At 38.7% G+C, this 20609-nt stretch overlaps 1 protein-coding gene across 2 annotated transcripts in view; it reads left to right on the forward strand.

The window, feature by feature from the left end:
• The window catches only part of Eif2a (eukaryotic translation initiation factor 2A), a 29215-nt gene extending 13573 nt beyond the window's left edge, over window positions 1–15642 (forward strand). For both annotated transcript variants that reach the window (XM_034499838.3, XM_034499837.2), the window contains 10 exons: window positions 1138–1237; window positions 1790–1872; window positions 4107–4180; window positions 4311–4455; window positions 4586–4702; window positions 6966–7537; window positions 10376–10489; window positions 13218–13334; window positions 14704–14769; window positions 15267–15642. In XM_034499838.3, coding sequence (XP_034355729.1) covers window positions 1138–1237; window positions 1790–1872; window positions 4107–4180; window positions 4311–4455; window positions 4586–4702; window positions 6966–7537; window positions 10376–10489; window positions 13218–13334; window positions 14704–14769; window positions 15267–15332 — 1454 coding nt within the window. In that variant the 3' untranslated portion in view covers window positions 15333–15642. The remainder of the gene's footprint in view (window positions 1–1137; window positions 1238–1789; window positions 1873–4106; window positions 4181–4310; window positions 4456–4585; window positions 4703–6965; window positions 7538–10375; window positions 10490–13217; window positions 13335–14703; window positions 14770–15266) is intronic.
• The last annotated feature ends 4967 nt before the right edge of the window (window positions 15643–20609 follow it).

The raw sequence follows: 20609 nt of genomic DNA on the forward strand, positions 1-20609 counted from the left end.
TTGACTGTAAATAACATACCTCAGGATATAAAGAGAAAAATGTAAGTTATGAGATAAAGGTGAAGAAAAACTGCAAAGAAAATTTAGCAAATGAGTAGGTGCTGGCTAGAAAACATTTCTAAAGATCTGGAATAATAATGAATTAGTCAACTATAAGAAAGACAGTGCAGTAGATATACTATCAAAAGTGTTTGTTATGACAGCGTGTAATATTACATGCCTATGATTCTAGAGGAAGACTGTGGATTGGAAATGAGTTTAGCTAGAATGAGACTTTATCTCCAAGAACAAAAAAAGTAGAAAACAGTGCGCTATTTTGACACATTTAAAGCCATCTATGGTAATGCTATGTGAACTCTTATGTAGCCATGATTTAGCTATGCATGACATAATATAAGAAGGTTGTATAAAGGCTGTTTTAAGAACATTTTATTAAGAGACTGGGATGTAACTCAATTAGTAGAGTGCTTGCCTATATTCACAAGGCCTGGGTTTGATCCCTAACACCCTGTAAACTGGGTGAGGTGTCACAAGCCTGTAATTCCAGCACTCACAGAATCAGAAGTTCAAGGTCACTCTCAGCTATATGGGAATTTGAGGTCAGTCCAGTATATATATGACCCTGTCTTATAAAAAAAGGAAAAGGAAAGGGAGTGAGGGGGCCCATTCTCTTACAATGACAATCTTTTTTAATAAATAAATAATAATGGTTCATTGTTGGTTTATAAACCTCAGGGCTTTATTCTTTCAAGAGGCTTGCACTCCCATGAATCTTGTTTTTCCAAGTAAATAAAAGCATAATTGAGAATCATAAATAACTTTGTTTTTATGATACATAGGTACAGACCTTCATGACTTAATCCCTGTGACAGTATTATATGTCAGAATTAATAAATAAATCCCTTAAGTCTTCTTAAAACTTATTGTAACTAGTCATTGCAGAGATGTGGGGCTTTCATTCAAACATGTCATGTCATGGTTTGAGAAATGAGTGACCAACTCCATAACAAAGACAGGAACAGAAGTTGATTGAAGGCAATTCTTTTACTAAGTATTCTTGATCCTATTCAAGATTTTTGTGAGAATCAAGTCTTACAAGTGTTAGAAGACAATCACTTTAAAATATTTTTGTTGCAGCTTCTAAAGATGGCACTGCTGGGACACCTAACCTACAACTTTATGACGTGAAAACTGGAACATGTTTGAAATCTTTCATACAGAAAAAAATGCAAAATTGGTAAATAAATGCTTTAAAGTACAATTTTAAAAAATTTTTAGATTTTATGAATGTATTGCCTACAAGTATGTATTTACATTTTATGTATGCCTACTAACATTGGAGGTTAACAAGACTTCAGATCGTCTGGAATCTTGGTTTTCTGCAAGAACAAGTGCTCTTAACCTCTGAGCTATCTCTTCAGCCTGTAAAGTGATATATATTGCTGATGTCATCACATATATTTGTTTCTCTGGTACCTCCTACTTCTGCTCCCAAATTGTAGGATTAAATGCATGTGCCATAGAGGTTGTGTTAGCCCATAATAAGTTAGACCAAAATACAGGACTTTTAAACAGGGTTTTTAAGTTTTTAAACAGGGTTTTTAAGTATGTAAGAATATCTTATAGTAAAAACATTATATTATCCCTTTTAGTTTTAAGAGGGAAGGACACAACAATGTAATAAGACTATTCTGCTGGTAGCAGATACAATGTAAATGTTTTATCTTAAACAGCATCATAAGCTTTAACATGGTTCTACTTTTTTCCAATTTTTTTTCTTTTGACACAGGTGTCCTTCCTGGTCAGATGATGAAATTATTTGTGCCCGGAATGTTAACAATGAAGTTCACTTCTTTGAGAACAACAATTTTAGTATGGAAAAACTTATTAAATAATTTTATTATTTACTTTAAAATACAGTTTTAAATGTTTTTTGTTTGTCTTTAGTGCTAAGAATATAGTTTTTTTTCCCTTTGGTGACATCATAGGATCAACCTAAATATAATTGATGTATTTATAATTATTATTTATATTCATTTGCATAAATCCTTGTAAATCTGAATGCCACTGATATTCTAGAGCATAAAGATTTTCTTTTTATAATATTATATTATTAGGTAATATACAATAGCCATTAAAATATTAGAATACTTCTTTTGTTCTTCCTGTTGAAATTCTATAATACAATTTTAAAATTTATGTTTATTTTTAAATTTTTAATTGATTAATTTTTAAGACAGTGTTATACTTCATAGCTCTGCCTGACTTAAAACTCAAAGATATCCTCCTGCCTCTGCCTTCCAAATTCTAGAATTAAATTCCAGCCACAGAGTTATAGTAACCCACGCCTTTAATCCCAACATCTGGGAAGCAGCAGCATGGATCTCTGAGTAGGAGGCCAGCCTGGTCTACATTGTGAATTCCAGGACAGCTAATCTGTAGGTAGCCATGGCTAGACTGGAACTGGATGTATAGATCAGGCTAGCCTGGAACTCACAGTGATCTCTCTACCTCTGCCTCCCAAATGTTGATATTTTAGACTTATTTCATTTTATGTGTATGACTACTTTACCTATATGTATGTATACACATGCCTGGTACCTGTGAAGGTCAGAAGAGGGCATCTTGATCCTCTGGACCTAAAATTATTAATGGTTGTATGCCATCATAGGATGCTGGGAAGTAAACCCAGGTCCTCTGCAAAATCATGCTCTTAACTTCTAAGCATCTCTCCAGCCCCTTTAAAAAAATACAAAATTTAACTTAACCCTTATCTGTATTACCATTTACCCATGTCAAGGGTCCTGTTTCTTTGGTATATCAAAGACAGTGATTTGGGAATATCACAATCACATAAGTATTTATTTGCTGTGTTCCACATTATCCACACTGTATTCTGAAAATAATACCAACAGTAATACCAGTAACACAATTATTGAGAATAAAAAAAAGACAATTCTGTTTCTTTATCTATACAGCATCGAATTAGTGCTTGAACACTTGTTATTTTATTAAACTAAAATAAGAATTGGTAATTTTGCTTATATGTGCCAAAGAAGACATGTAGGCTCCTATTGTGCAGCACCGAGTTACTATAGACACCATAGTATGCACTATATTTTCCTGCTTTTGATACTCCTGTCCCCCTGGCTTTTGCCTTAGCTTGCCTATTTGTCTCCTTGGTGGATCCTAGTTTGCTTCTTGTACCTGTGACCACCTTAGAGAAGGAAGGAGCTTACTTTATCTTACAGTTTACCAGTCTATTCTGAAACCAAAGCAGGAACCCAGAGGGCAGGGACTGGAGAATTCTACTTACTGTCCTGCTCCCCATGGGCTCAGCTTGTGTTCTTATGGAACCTAGGACTCCTGGAGGGACACCACCACAGTGGATTGGGTCCTCCCACGTCAGGCAGTAATCAAGAAAGGTGCCACACACAGTTTAATTTGATGGAGGCAATTCCTCAAGAAGTCGTCCCAGGTGACTCTAGTTTGTGTTAAGGTGATAAAAACTAATGCCCACCTTCTTAGTTTGCTACAGAAAGGGAAATCTCAAGTTTGATAGTTTCTTGTGCTACATTTGAATACTTCCTGACATCTGAAACTGAATAAAAAGAATAGCTCTTTATCCCATTAACAAGGGTAACACTGTATGTTGTGACATGGATGGATGCTTGTTGCTTAGGATAGGGTAATCAATATGAGCTGTCTTTATTATTATTTATCATAGAGAATTTCTATATGCACAGTTTACATTAGCAGGCTGAGACCAATCTTTCCCAACTAATGGGCTCTATGGCTTCTTTAATATGGAGGTTGATATTCATTGGAGCATATACCCTGTGCTTGACATTATGTTCTTAAAATCAATCCCTGGGGAAATAAGTGGTATAATAATTACTATTACTTGTCCAAGTTCGCATACCTAGTAAATAAGTGAATGGGATTCAGGCCTAATTCTGTCTGGCTTTTCTACTAGATTACTCTGCCTCATTACATGAAACTACAGCAAACAGTTTGAAATTATACTAGCCTTTTATAATGAACTCAGAGTTTGTTGTGTTTTGTTAATTTATTATCCATCTCTAATCCACTTCCTCTCATTTTAGACACAATTGCAAATAAATTACATTTGCAAAAAGTTAATGACTTTAATTTATCACCTGGAACCCAACCTTATAAGGTAATTCTTGCTTTTATTTATTTATATAGAATATACGTCTTTTCTCTTTTTAAAAAGTATGTCTAAAAACGTCCATCTCAGTTTATCTGCTTGTAAGAATTCAGTACTGATTTATACATGTGTATCTTAGGTGGCAGTTTATGTCCCAGGAAGTAAAGGTGCACCTTCATTTGTTAGATTATATCAGTATCCCAACTTTGCTGGACCTCAGGCAGCCCTGGCCAATAAAAGCTTCTTTAAAGCTGATAAGGTTACAATGCTGTGGAATAAAAAAGGTATGATGAATAATTTTTCACTTTTGTTATTAAATATTAACTTCAGCAGTCATATATGTATAAATAAAGGAATATAGATGATGTTTAACTCCTATTTTAAATCTCATTGAGTACTGTTTTTCTGTTACAGCTACTGCTGTGCTGGTAATAGCCAGTACAGAGGTTGACAAGACAGGAGCGTCCTACTATGGAGAGCAAACACTGCACTACATTGCGACAAATGGAGAAAGTGCTGTAGTGCAATTACGTGAGTACCCGGAACAGTTTTCCTGTGGCTAAAGTAGTGATGTGAAAACGATGTTTTTCACATCTTTACAATGTTTTCATCGTTGTAAAGATAATACAGTCAAAATTCTTAATCAAGTGAATAAACTCAAATACCATAACGTGTGATAAAATTCCTTTTTATTGAGAAGCTTAAAGTTATCTTTAAGCAAGCCCGACTTTGACAAACTCCAATCAGTTTGCTTTAGGAGGAGTGGAATCTGTGAGTGATGTAGGTTGCTGTAGCAGCTTCCTGAGTACTTAACACAGCAAGTAGATGTGCTGAGTTTAGTAAGAGCTGCAGAAACAAGAATTAAATCCAACATGTTACCAGTTCACCTCTTATTTTGATAAATTAATTAACTGTAGAATAATAGTGATTTTTACCTAAAAAAATGTCTTCATAGTCCTTTATTTTATTATTTTATGCATATGAGTATTTTGTCTACGTTGATATCTGTACATCTTGTGCATACCTTTTGCCCAAGGTCAGTAAAGTGCATGGGATCCCCTGCGGCTGGGGTTGCATTGGTTGTGAGCCACAGTTGGGTGCTGAGAATTGAACTCTGGTTTTCTGCAAAAGCAACAAGTAGCTCTTAACTGCTGAGTCAGCTCTCCAGCCCCAAATGCTGGCTTTTCCATTCCAGCAGCTCCCTAATTCTTTGACATTGAATTGAGCATGTGTAAGTAGAGAACTGTCCCATACTTTCCCCTCCAAAAAGCCCCATGTTCCCACTGAAATAAAATAGAGACCTGAAATACTAAGTAAATACAACAGATCAAAAGAAGACACTGAATTTTGTGTCTTTGTATTAAGTAAGTCACAGTATAAACAGCAGCCATCTAAACAAAGAAAGACATATCAAGAAACGTATTGACTTTAGGAGAGGGGGTCCTTGGTCCCATGAAGGCTGGATGCCCCAATGTGGGGGGGGGGATTCAATGGTGGGGAGGGAGTGAATGGGTGAATGAATGAATGAATGGGTGGGGGCACATCCTTTTAGAAGTAGCAGGAGGGGGGGACGAGATAAGGGGCTTCTGGGGGGAGGATGGGGAAAGGGAATAACATCTGAAATGTAAATAAATAAAATATCCAATAAAAAAAGAAACATATCAACTATAAAGGCCTATGAAACAAAAACTTAAAAACTCTTCACATAACTTTAAACTTTAATGAAAACTTTTTAATGTCATTTCTCTTCTAGTTAATTAAAATTGTAATGCTACCTATGTTTTTGTTGTTATTTTTTAACTAGATAAATTGTTCTGAAATTTGGTAACAAAAAATTAGCACAAGAATATTTTGAAAACTGTTAGAACATGTGAAATTCTGATATAATTAAGAGTATTTGGATCTGGCTTATGAAAAAGTAATATCTGTCAAAATAGCAATATTGAGAAATAGATCTATATACTTGTAGATAAAATTAGCACTTAACAGTGAAGAAAATACTGACTATTCAATTTTTGGTTCTTGAAAAATTGGCTAGTCGTTTGGAACATAAATTTGTTAGTTTTTCTTACCAACATTGATTCCAGTTGTTCCTCAAAATTATATATAAAATTTCAAAGGAACTTTAAAACAGAAAATATGTGAAAACTTTTTTCTAATCTTGGAATTAAAAAAGATTTTTTTAAGCAAGACAGAAATGCTAAGAAAAAAATGATAAGTTTGTAATACATAAGTATTATATATTTCTATATTAAAATAATCTATTAATTAAGATAAAGAAGAGAAAACTTAAGCCAACAGGGGCTGAGCATAGTAATAAATACCTATAATCCTGATATTTGAAAGATGGAGGCCGAGGATCAGAGATTCAAGATCTTCTTCACTTACATAGCCAGTTCAAGGCTAGCTTGAGTTACAAGATGTCCTCCACAACTGCTCCCTTAGGGGGAAAAAAATCCAAAAATAACAAAGCAAGCAAGGGGTGTATGAGCACAAGAAGTGTAAGCTTTCTTAATTTCTCAAGTTACCTGAATGGATAGTTAATGACTGCAAAGAAAAATGAAAATGATACAGAATTCAGTCTACCAGAAAACAAATGAAATTATTTTTAATTATTAAAAGATAACAATACTTAAATAAATGGAAATAAAACCAAGCAATAAATTTTAGCATACTAGGTTGGAAAAGGTAAAAATATAAACTGTGTAGTGGGAGAGCGGGGGACCCATACCACTAGAACCTGCTGGTAGGCTTTTGTTAAAATGCTGATTTATATCTTATATTCTTTTTCTAGCAAAAAATGGCCCAATTTATGATGTAGTTTGGAATTCTAGTTCTACTGAGTTTTGTGCTGTTTATGGTTTTATGCCTGCGAAAGCAACAGTTTTCAACCTGAAGTGTGATCCTGTGTTTGACTTTGGGACTGGTCCTCGCAACGCAGCCTTCTATAGCCCTCATGGACATATATTAGTGCTGGCTGGATTTGGAAATCTTCGAGGACAGATGGAAGTATGGGATGTTAAAAATTACAAGCTTATTTCTAAGCCAGTGGCTTCTGATTCTACATATTTTGCCTGGTGCCCAGATGGTGAGCATATCTTAACAGCCACATGTGCTCCTAGGTTACGTGTTAATAATGGATATAAGATTTGGCACTATACTGGCTCTCTCTTGCATAAGTATGATGTGCCATCAAATGGAGAATTATGGCAGGTTTCTTGGCAGCCATTTTTGGATGGAATATTTCCAGCAAAAAAGATAACGTACCAAGCAGTTCCAAGTGAAGTGCCTAGTGAGGAGCCTAAAGTTGCAACAGCTTATCGACCTCCAGCCTTAAGAAATAAGCCAGTCGCCAATTCCAAGCTGGTAAGTAAGAAATAGCACAGAGGAGAGTGATGCTGTGTGGAACTCTGCAGACCTTTTCCTCTTTGCGTGTGTTGCTTCATACATATGTAGGATATACTCCAGAGAGATCACTAAGCCCACAGAAGATGAAGATGCTCAGCGGCTTATATATTAAGATGACAAAAAAGTTAATTTAAAGGGGTTTACAGTTAAAAAAAAAACCATAATTTTTATTTTTGATTTACACATATGCCATGAAATGTGATCATATCTCCCTATGTCTCCACATCCAATTATCCTCATATCCCCTTCCAAATTTGTGTCTTTTAAAAATAACCCTCTAAGTCTATTTAGTGCTGTCCATATGTGCATAGGTATAAGGTCATTATTAGCAAGCAGCAAATGGGAGCTCTGCCAATGGCCAGATCCTCAAAAGCCTCCCCAGCAACTATCGGTTGCCAGTAACTCTTCAGTAAAGGCTATAGCCTAGAAATTTTCCATCAAATCTTCCCAGATTTGGCTAGCTCGCTCTCATGTAGGTAACCCCAGCTACGATGAGTTCCTGGGTGCATTTGCCCTGTGCTAATCAGGAGGCAGCATTTCACAGCCCTCCTCGCCATCCTCCAGCTCTTAGAATCTTTTTAACTCTTCTTCTGTAGTGTTCACTGAGCCTTGGTGATAGGGTGGGGTTGATATCATCTCCTCTTTAGAGCTAGTACTCATCTCTCTTTTTCTTAGCACTTTGACCAGTAATGCATCTCTCCCTTGCCCATTGAAAAAGGAAGGTTTTCTGACTAAAGCTGAAAACAGCTCATGTCTATGGGTATAAATATTAACATTTAGAAGACAATTTGCTAACATGACTATTTAGCAAAATAACAATATCAGGACTTTTGACCAGGATATACAGTAGGAGACCTGAAATTCTCTTCTGTAGAACAAGCCTCAAATCTAATCAGAAAACAGTTACTGTGTAACAGGCATGCAACTGTTGCAACAGTAGGCACATCTTGCCTGGAAAGTCAGTATTACACCATACAGCATACAGTACTAGGTAAGACCATTGATGTCTTTTGCTTTCCCGTAGTCTGCATAGCACTGTCTGGCACTATGAATGCTACCCAGCAGAGAGGAAACTTCCTGGACAGTTTGAGATTGATTTCTCTTACATCCTACAACCAAAATATGCAGTCTCTTCAGCAATAAGGTCCTACCATATGTATATTTATGATGGGTGACTTAGAGCAATGGCAATAGTCTATTGTATTGGATTAACAGTTGTTTAATTTCTGCTTTATAGAGTCATAGCTTGATAGGCTCAGGACTTAACTTCAGATGCTAACTAGCTGAGGCTGGGGATAGAAGGCAGTAGTGAGCAGGAGGACGTGGTGAGCAGCTAGATGTTCAGCAGCAGTCGCGTTCCCACAGGTGATCAGACTTAGGGCCAGTTCACCCTAAGAAAATTGTTGATTTTTCAAGACAGAATGGATCTGAATACATACATGTAATTGTCTTAATTTTTAAAATACTGTCCTAGTCAGTGTTCTATTGCTGTGAAAAGACAGCATGAACATGGCAACTCTTATAAAAGAAAGCTTCAATTGAGGCTGGCTTGCAGTTTCAGAGGTGTAGTCCATTATCATCATGACGGGAAGCATGGCATGATGGGAAGTGTGGCAGCATGCAGGCAGACATGGTGCTGAAAAGTAGCTACATCCAGATCCACAGGCAGCAGGGAGAGACATTTGGCCTGACTTGGGCTTTTGAAAGCTCAAAGCCCACCCCCAGTGACACACTTCCTCCAAGTGCACACTTCCTAATCCTCCCCACGTAGTGCACTTTCTGTTGACTAAGCATTCAAGCATTTAAGCCTATGTGGCCATTCTTACTCAGGCCTTCGAAAGCACTGTTGGTTTGTAAAAATACATTTGTTTTCTTCAGACCATGAGTTTCTCATCTTCCTGAATATTGATAGATTCATATATATTTTTAAACAGTAGTTCCGAACTCAGTTTTTTGTGGTGGTATTAGTAATAAAGGATCTCCAAGCATGAGTGCCTTGTCCTTGGGGTTCTTAGAAAAGTAGGGCTATGAATGCTGTCATACTCCCACCTTCATGACAATGGACTGAACCTTGCAACCTGTAAGCCAGCCACAATTAAATGTCCTTCTAAGAAAAAAAAAAAGAAAGAAAGAAAAGAAAAGTAGGGCTATACCATAGCTGAGACCTAGGGGTGTTCCTTTTAAAGAAGCTGAATAAACTAGTAATAAATTATCCGGGAAAGTAGATAACATTTTCAAAGATAAAAATTTTTATCTTGCTCCTGGTTTGTACAAAAACAAAACAGTATCCTTTCTTCTTGACAAAAAATTCTTAAAGCCTGTCAAATTCTGTTGAGATAATTCTCTTTCAACATTGGTTAACCTTTCAACTTTAGACTTCACTAGTGAAGATCTGTCACATGATTCTGTGTGTGAAGAAAACAACTGAGGTAGCGGCTTTCTAATGGTATCAGTCACATCAGCTTCCCAAGGATATTAATCACATCAAAAAGACCTCAGGGACGCTGCTGTTACTCAGTTTTATTAAGAGTCACATGTCCTGAGACAAGTGTTATTGTTTCTACAAACCAAAAGTGAATTTTGCCTAGGCTTATATAATAAGAAGATACATATCAGCTAATGGGGAGGTCCTTATTTAACTCTGTTCTAGTAACAGATTTGAAATATTCCTTTCCAGTTTCTTGAGTAATTTGGATAAAATCATCTTATACTAGTAAAGGCACATAATTTGCTATTGTGTATGCTTTTCAAACCATGGACTTCACTTCAGAAGTACTTGTTTTACATTTTCTGTAGCACGAAGAGGAACCTCCCCAGAATATGAAGCCACATCCAGGAAGTGACAAGCCATTATCAAAGACAGCCCTTAAAAATCAAAGGAAGCACGAAGCTAAAAAAGCTGCAAAACAGGTATTTGGAGTGCTGATCTCTTAAACCAAGTAAAAAAAATTATTTAACCCATGACATTTTTAACAATTGTATTTCTAAATACATGATTATAATGTGATAAATTGTAGTTGGAATGAGATGTAAGTAGCTAGGTAGCTTTCTTTTGTGCCTACCTGTGTACTAAGTATCTGTATTTATATATGGGTAACTGTTCACATCACATCTAATGTCAGTGGAGTACCTGGGATAATAAAGTTTTAAAGACAGAAAGAACACTCATTTTGACTTAGGGTTTTATCTGTTTGCCCCTGTAACAGGTTCTTGCCTTGTAGTACAGGGCTGGCCTTGAACTCATGATCCTCCTCCTTTATCCTCCAAAGTATTGAGGATAAATATGTACCACTGTGCCTCACAAACATGAAGTTTCCGCCACCTTTTGCTTTTCGTGCTGCTGGGGACTGAACCCAAGGCTTTGTACATGGTAGGCAAGTGATTTGCCTCTGGCCTACATCTTCAGCTCTTTGAAATCAGTTTTGGAGGTTGTAGTACATGATTGATTGGCTCTATTACTGTGGTCTTGTGGCATGTATCATTATCATGACAGAAACCTAGAGTTCCACTGCACGATTCAAGAGCATTCCCCCAATGACCCGAAAACCTTCTCTTAGGCTCACCTCCTGAGGACTCTGCTACATCCTAGTAGCACTACCTTGAGGACAAAGAAACTAGACCTGACCTTGAAGCCTGAGCTTTCAGTGGGATTGTGTAGAGTGTTTCCTACTCTAGATTCTTGGTGGAGTGTCTATTTCCTTAAGGCACATGTGTATTAAGAGATGGTGAAAGCTGGGCTTGGCAGTTTATACCTGCAGTCCCAGCACTTGGGAGGCTGAGGTTAGAGGGTTGTTAGGAGTTTGAGCCCATTCTGGCCTAGGATACATAATGAGCTCCAGGCTAGGCAGGGCTTTGACTCCAAAAGAAAATTAAGAAAAGGAGTGAAAACCCAACTAAGATAATACTTAAACAAAACATTTATGTACTTGTAATAATTGATCTAAATTACAGTGATATGATTCATCAGTTCATGATGATATTGTGTTGAGCTCGATTAAGAGTATTTGGTTAATGAGATAAGGATAACCTTATTTTAAAGATTAAGGCAGAGCAGATATTTTAGTCTGTTTAGACTTACTAGATTAAAATACCTTCCTTAGGTTGGATAGTTTCTAAGCAATAAAAGCTTATCACCCGCAGATCTTGTGGACTAGAGTTTCAGCAAGGTGCTGGTGACTCCTCTGGGGAAGGACTTCCTTCTTGTGTCCTATGGTGGGAGACGACATAAAGCCTCCTAAGAATACTTACTAGTCCCGTGCATGACGCTGGAGCACTCATGAGCATGTAATCATTTGGAGCCGTGGCAGTCTGTGGATGTGTGGAGCTTTCAGCCTTCCAGCCTTGTTGAAGAGGCTGTCCTTGTTTCTGCTGCTATGCTATATATTCCAGGCTAGCTAGCCCATGATTGGCTTCAGGGTGTGATTCTTCTGTCTCCTGTCCCTCGTATCTGGCTTTTAACATGGGTTCTGAAGATTGAACTTGTGTGAGCAAGCACCTGTGACACACAAACACATGTGTAGAGGGATGTTTTCCTGGGGAGATGCAGCACACACCTCTTCAGCCCAGGAAATGGAACCCACAACAGCCCAAAGTAACAATTGTGCCAACATCCAACTTGGTGAACCAGTAACTTTATACTGGGGATACTAACAGGACTATGGGTAAGGAGCAGGGATGGCTCGAAAAGCAGCTCCCTTTCAGATACTAAAAACCCACCCCAACATGGGTGATGAATTACAAAAGCTACAAACCTGGCTCCCTGTCTAAACTCTTTTCTTTAGCTTGGCTGGTCAGAGGCTTTACCCAGCAGCTATTCACTCCTTTTATGAAGCTGGGAGGGGCCTTCAAGTCCTGCTTTCCTAGATGTGTGACCATTTGTTTCCTTCCTCCCCTCCTGGAGGGGTGTCACTGGGAGGAAAGTATGCCACAGTAAAGTCAGAGGGCGACCCTAAGGGTTAGTTCTCTTTCCAGCCGGTGGGCCTTGGGATCAACTCCAAGCTGTCAGACTTGTCGGCAAGAAGCTTCTTTACCCCAGTTATGTTATTTCAAAGGGGAAAATTACATCTATTTTTCTAAAATTTGAAATTAAAACATCATTGTTCCCTTTTGCACCTAGTATATTCTGTCTTTAGAAATGTGTTTTAGCTGGGCGGTGGTGGCACATGCCTTTAATCCCAGCACTTGGGAGGCAGAGGCAGGTGGATTTCTGAGTTTGAGGCCAGCCTGGTCTACAGAGTGAGTTCCAGAACAGCCAAAGCTATACAGAGAAACCCTGTCTCAAAAAAACAAAAAAGAACAAAAGAAAGAAAGAAAGAAAGGAGGGAGGGAGGGAGGAAGGAAGGAAGGAAAGGAAGGAAGGAAGGAAGGAAGGAAGGAAGGAAGGAAGGAAGGAAGGAAGGAAGGAAGGAAGGAAGGAGTTTTAATAGGTTAGGCTCACGTTTGACCCCAGGGAGCACAGAGTGGAAGGAAAGAAGCAGCTCCTGCAGGCTGTCCTCGGCGGGGGTGGGGGCCTGGAGTCTGCACCGTGTGGATCCTGGGGATTGACTCAGGTTGTTGGGCTTGGCAACAGGCACCTGTGCCCACCAATCTGTCTCGGATACATAGAATAAAGAAATGGTCAAATTTGGTTTTCCTTTAGGAAGCAAGAAGTGATTTGGTTCCTCCTCCTGTGCCACAGAGTGCGCCACGGAATACTGTCACCCAGTCGGCTTCAGGTGATCCTGAAGTAGACAAAAAAATTAAGAATCTAAAGAAGGTGAGAGACTTGAACAAAAGCAGATATGTATGTAAATATTAAGGATGGGACTCAGGTGCTTAAAAACAGGAACTTAAACAGTTGATAATAGTTCTCATTGTTGCTTTCTTTCCTTAAAGTATTATAATTGAGAAAAGATCTCAGTTCACTTCCATTCGCCAATGCTTTAATGACTGAAACTACTTACAGTGTTTAATTGTGAAGTAATGCAGAATGATAGGGACACACCTGAGTACGAAAGGCATGTTTGCTGTCACTGCTGTGAGACTGGAGGTTGAACCCAGGGCTCATGGGTACTAAGCAAGTGTTCTACAGAGCCACATCCCAGCCTGGAACACTCAGCGTCTCATTAGCTACAAGAAATGTTTTATTAAATGAAATAAATACTTTATTTCAAATAAACAGATACTTTATCCCAGTTTTTTTTTTTTTTTTTTTTTTCTATAGGAACACATACACACAAGGCAGTTTGCCATGTGTGAGGGCAGGTCTGGGGGTGAGGCTTCTCTCTCTCTCTTTTTTTTTTAAGATTTTACTTGTATGTATGTGAGTACGCTGGTGTGTCAGACACACCAGAAGAGGGTATCTGATCCCATTACAAATAGTTGTGAGCCACCATGTGGTTGCTGAGAATTGAACTCAGGACATCTAGAAGAGTCAGTTCTCTTAACCACTGAGCCATCTCTCCAGCCCCTGAGGCTTCTCTTAAATGCAAAGATACTGCCTTGCAACCGTAGAATGCTGGAATAGATGCTGACATTTGTGTTATACTTATGAATCCACACCTGTACACTCAAGCATCCATGAAAAACTTATTGTGTAACCTGACAACCCAAGTCTGCTCCAAAAACTCCCAGAGAGAGGAAAAGGAAAGGAGAAGAGACACCACAGAGCTTTTCTCTGCCCTCCATGTGTGTCCGCAGCTTAGGCACCACACCCACACAGAATAAATAAACAACAAAAATATGTACAACGTATTTTACACAACACCCTGTATTTAAAATATAAGTTTATATTTAACTTTTAACAAATTTATCCTTGGATTTTAACAAATCATTTTTGGAAGAAATGTAGTATGGTGGTGGTGGGGTTTCTTTTTTTTTTTTTTTTTTTTTTTTTTTTTTTAAATTTTATTTATATGAGTACATGGTCACTGTCTTCAGACATACCAGAAGAGGGCAGCAGATCTCATTACAGATGGTTGGGAGCCACCATGTGGTTGCTGGGAATTGAACTCGACCTCTGGAAGAGCAGTCAGTGCTCCTAACCACTGAGCCATCTCTCCAGCCCCAAGGTTGTTGTTAATACAAGAATCTGCAATCAAAAGTAACTCTTTCTTCCTTCTCCTTCCCCATATTTGATTTCACAGAAACTGAAAGCCATAGAGCAGCTGAAAGAGCAGGCAGCTGCGGGGAAACAGCTAGAAAAGAATCAGGTAAGCCTTCGCTTTCCATGTGGTTCCTAGTCATTAGCACCCTGTCCTATTTAATATAGGCAGTCCTTAAGTCAGAAAGAAAAAGTATGAACACTGGCCCAGACTATGGTTCTGAGTCACTCATTATTCCTAGGGGGTCTGCTAATGTTGTCATTGTAAAAGTAGTGACAATTATTGTGTTGGGTAAATAACAAGAGTTTCCTCCTGCCTGCCTGCTGCACCACCCTGCTGGCTTTTCTGTCCTCTTATTCTCCATACTTGTAAGCACAAGTAGATGCAGGGAAATCTTGCACCAGAAGGAACAGTGAGGCAGCAGCTCTGCATTGCCCCTGAGTGCTTAACAAAAACCGGGTAGAACTGCTTTCTAATCTGGGTTTACTAGTGAATCTGATAAAGTGTCAGAATATTGCATTTCTACATTTTGCCCTTTATATTGTCTGTGTACAGGTCCATATTTATTTTCTATTTAATAACATTATTATTTGAAATGTTTCTAGTTGGAGAAAATTCAAAAAGAGACAGCCCTTCTCCAAGAGCTGGAAGATTTGGAATTGGGAGTTTGAAGACTCACAGAAAACAAATTTGTTGGCAGAAAACACTATAAGCAAGTCTGCTAATCCCATAGTGTTCATGGAATTGCCATATGCCCACTGTTAACATCATTCTGTATGTTTAACCATTTATCTAAGGTTGGATATGTGTATTATTTAATGATGTCTATTCAATCGACTTTACATCTGCATTCTGTATCATGTCAGTATGTAATAAAGAGAGGTGATTTTTTCCAGATAAGCTTAATAAATTTGACAGACACTTGTTTTTTAATGGGTAATAGTATTTCCTATATAAACAAATAAAGACATTTTAAATTTGTTTTTGCCTTCAAGTTTGTCAGTTAAAAAGTTCTATATAACCTGACTGTGGTGTCACACATCTTTAATCCCAGTAGTCAGGAGTCAGAGGCAGGTGGATCTCTGTGCCTGGTCTACAGAGTGAGTTATAGGAAAGCCACAGCTACACAAAGAAACGCTGTCTCAGAAAACCAAAAACAAAGAGTTTTTAATTATAAATTTACAGGATGTATTATTATTACCAGAAAACTATGAAGTGTATGTTACTATAATGTTTATTTTCTAAATGAAGAAACTTAAGTCCAGAAAATTAAGGAATCTGTTGGGGCTGAGAGTAGAGAGCCAGCTGCTTAAGTAAGAACACTGCCTGATGTCCCAGTACCACATGCAGCCATGTCTCTAACTCCCAACTCCAGAGGATCTGACTGACACCCTCTGCTGGCCTTCATGGGCACCAGGCACGCACAAATATACATGTGGGTGAAACGTTTATGCACTAAAATAAAAATAAATATTTTTAGAAGAAAGAAACCTGCCAGTGTCAGGAAATGGAATTGAACCCAAATAGTCCGACTCCAGAGCCTATGTGCTAGGTTCCTTTGGATACTCAGGACATTACTCCTGAAGAGCAACATCACTGCTGGATTGTAAAATGTACTTGTTTTTTCTTCTACGAACACTGCCAAGTTACTCTCTGACAATTTGTTCTTCCACCATTAAAGGTTTTCACTTTTATCAGTTCATCACTTTAGTCAGTGATAACTGTAACAAGGCCTTTGATTTTGCCAAATTAAGAAAACAAAATGATTTTTTTGTTACTGTTACATACTTTTTATGTGTTTAGGGGCGTGTTTATGTGTTTTGCCAAATTTATCAGTTGTTCCTATTCTATGGATTGTTTTTCCATCGATTATTTTTCTTATTTGATTTTTCCAAAGATTTTTTTTTTTGTAAACATTTGTTTATTGGGTGTTTAGGTAGTTATGTTTTGGTGGGTGGGTATGTGCCATGGCTCACATGTGGAAGTCAGAAGGCAACTTCCAGAAATTGTTTCCTTCCATGTGGGTTCTTGGCATCAACTCAGGTTGTCAAGCTTGGCAGCAACCAATTTAACCCACTGTGCCATCATGAAAGCACTAATTTTTCTATTTCCTTATGAAGTAAACGCATACATGTTTTTAACAATTCAAGGAGTAAAAATCCAACATAAAATGCTAAACACATCTCTCACCTGTATTCATCTTTTTTGTTTTAAAGATACATAATATATGTATATTCAGATGTATTTGTTCATGTATATTTTAAAGAAATTATGGGATATAAAACCTGTTCTGAAGAGCCCAGGAAAAGGAACAAGAATCACAGACCCACTCAGGAGTCCCATATAAACATTAAATAAGAAGCCATAATATAGATGCAAAAGGCTTGTGCATGCTTCTTCAGTCTAAATTCATAGGAGCTTTGCTTATATAGATTAGAGAGCTTTCTTGGTGTCCTCCATCTTTTCTGGCTCTTACACTCTTTGCTCCTTGACTTTCCCAGAGTTCTCTGAGCTCTGAAGAAAGGGATCTGATGGAGACTTCCTGAGGTGGTTTGAATATGCTTGACCCAAGGACTGGCACTACTAGGAGGCGTAGTCTTGTTGGAGGAAGTGTGTTTCTGTGGGGATGGGCTTTGAGACCCTCCTCCTGGTTTCCGTTGGATGAAGATGTAGAACTCTCAGCTCCTCCGGTACCATGCCTTCCTGGAAGATACTGTGCTTCCTGCCATGATAATGGACGGAAACTCTGAACCTGTAAGCCAGCCCCAATTAAATGTTGCCCTTCATAACAGTTCCCTTGGTCATGGTGTCTCTTTACAGCAATGAAAATACCTCCATTTAGAGCTGAGTGTTTCAAGGCCACTCTGTGTAATGTCTGTCTGTGTATCTCTGTATTTGTTCCTATCGGCTGCAGGCAGAAGCTTCTCTGATGGTGGCTGAACAAGGCACTGATCTATGAGTACAGCAGAATGTGATTCATTAGGAGTCACTTTACCATTACATTTTTTTTTTTTTGACCAGTATTATTTGGTTTTACCTTAGGTCCCTGGGCTCTCTAATATCAAGTTCTTTTGTCACCCAAACACTGATGGGTATAGAGTGGGTCTTAAGTCAGATCAGTAGTTGATTGATTACTCCCACAAATGGTGCCACCATTGCCCTAGCATATTTTGCAGGTACATATTTGATCACTGTAAATCAAAGGTTTTGTAGCTAGGTTTGTGTTTGCTGTTTCCTTTTGGAAGCCTGCGGAGTACCTTCCTGTACCACAGTCACTGGATCATGGGGGTGAAGGCTCTATGTAGGCGCCAGGTCGACATCTCCACTTTGGTGAGCTGTGTAGGTGTTGTCTTCAGCAATGGGTCCTTGATGACTGTTTGTGGAGAGCAACCTATAGTCTTGGCAACACTCTGGGCTACTTGGGAATTCCTGTGGAGTCTTTTTGGGAAACAATTCAGTTAGTTGTAACCCAATTCCAGTACTGGAAGCTTCAGTTGTGACTCTTTCTCTGCAGAGCCCAGCACAGTATCATAGTTCCTGAGGAAGGCAGGGTGGAGTCAGAGATTGCAGGGCCAAAAGCTGCTTACTTTCTTTAATTCTGCTATTCTGTGGCCAAAAGCCATTGGCCTCTGGCAATTTAACTCCTGCTGACAGCAGCAGGGGAAAGAAACTTAATTACTTTGGATCTTTTCTTTTTGACTTGGGCCTCTCACTGGCCTAGTGAGATACTTGGTGTTCCTTAACTCCTCGAACTAGAGAGAGAGAGAGAGAGAGAGAGAGAGAGAGAGAGAGAGAGAGAGAGAGAGGGGGGGGGGGGGGGGAGAGGGGAGGGGAGGGGAGGGGAGGAGAGGGGAGGGGAGGGGAGGGGAGGGGAGGGGAGGGGAGGGGAGAGGAGAGGAGAGGAGGGGAGGGGAGAGGAGAGGAGAGGAGAGGAGAGGAGAGGAGAGGAGAGGAGAGGAGAGGAGAGGAGAGGAGAGGAGAGGAGAGTAGGAGGGGAGAGTAGGAGGGGAGAGTGGAGGGGAGGGGAGAGGAGAGGAGAGGAGAGGTCAGGCACACACAGAGACACAGCCATACTGGATCAAGCAGAGAAGGGTTAAATTACCTCTTTATTGTTGTTTTTTTTTTTTTTTTTTTTTTTTTCTTTTCAAGACAGGATTTCTCTGTGTAGCCCTGGCTGTCCTGAAACTCACTCTGTAGACCAGGCTGGCCTCGAACTCAGAAATCCACCTGCCTCTGCCTCCCAAATGCTGGGATTAAAGGTGTGCACCACCACTGCCCAGCTTTATTGTTGTTCTTAATTATTATACTTTCCCAGGATAATTGATCACATGGTTTTTCTAAGCATTTTTACATTCCATAAGTTCATAGTAAGTTTAAGGCAATAGTTCATCTCATGGATTATTAAGACTTAAGGAATTACAGCAGAATTGTTTGCATGTCTTTCCATTAAAACTAGGACCTGACTAAACATTCTTTATCTGTTACTAGCTCCATAAGTTCATTGTAAGTTTAAAGCAATAATTTTTTATGTCATAAATTAGCACAGTTTTGTCAAGAAACAAATCATCTGCCTCATGTCTTACTATTTTGAAGTCTTGATAGATTAAACTAGTCCATCGTTTATTTTCTGTCCTTGTACCTACAATAAATTGTCCATTCCCAGTTTATGACTTTTAGTTACCAGGAAGTGGCCTCATTCCTAACCCAGCAGGGATGTTTTCCTTGATCATAAATTTGTTCTAAGCCTGCTTTTTTTTTTTTTATCCCAAGTGCAATTAGCCAGTGACACATGAAGGTTTATAGAGATCTATTTGCAGCTTTTATTCTATAGAGTGCTTGCGATTACTTGTATCAGTCTAGGAATAATATAAAATCAATATCAGTTATTGTGAAATCATTAATTCATTTACACAGCATTACTTCATGAAAGTACATCTTCACATTGATTCTGCAAGAGATCTGCCCAATAGGGTGGGCTGATGCCCAGGAATCATTATGCTGTGTAATAGTGGCAGGAAAGGCAAAAGCAGCAAGAGGCATTCCTGGGATGAAGTCCCAGAGGACCCTGAATCTCAGAGCACACCCATCGAGGCCATGCAAAATGGTGGGCCATCTCCAGAAAACTCACTCGCTTGCCATAGACTTTCTTAGATGGCCTCTGACATGTCTCCCCTAATTTTTGAAGATTTTAGATAGCCTTGATATATGTATATTTTTAAGAAAGTTTCTACTGTATAGATTTCTATATTATCCCTCAAATGCCCCTTTAGCTATCTCTTCCCTGATTTTAGCTGTCTTTCCCCTTATTCCCTCCCACAACCCACTAGCCCCAACCACTCCCCACTTGATCCTTCCATTCCAGCCACCCCATCCTCCATCCATAAGCATCTGTTCTATATCCCTTTACTAACAAGAACTACCTGTCCTTTTTAGTCCCTTATTCTATACCTATCCTCTGTGGTTCTATGGAATATAGCTTAATTATCAGTGATTTAGCAGCTAATATTCACATAAAAGCAAATACATATCATATTTGCCTTTCCCATCTTCCCAAGTAACCCATACATTGATTTCAATCCTTCTCTTGTATACAAGAAGCACATCCATTCTGTTAGTCTGTGTCTTATTTGGGGAACTTAGTTAAGGGTTATGTTGGGTTATGTTGAGAGTTAACAATGACCAATGATTGTTGATTCTTGTTTTTTTGCTGTTAGTGGTGGTGGTGGTGATAGTGGTGTGTGTGTGTGTGTGTGTGTGTGTGTGTGTGTGTGTGTGTGTGGTTTTCCTTCCTTTGGTTTTGCTGGTCTGAGATTATTTCCTGTGTTTTCTTGTAGTTTATCTCATTATGTTAGAGTTTACATTCTAGTACCTTATGTAGGGCTGGATTTGTAGGTAGATGTTGCTTAAATTTAGTATTATCATGGGATGTTTTGTTTTCTCTATGGTGA

The sequence above is a fragment of the Arvicanthis niloticus genome, chromosome 4, assembly GCF_011762505.2.
Source record: "Arvicanthis niloticus isolate mArvNil1 chromosome 4, mArvNil1.pat.X, whole genome shotgun sequence".
NCBI lineage: Eukaryota > Metazoa > Chordata > Mammalia > Rodentia > Muridae > Arvicanthis > Arvicanthis niloticus.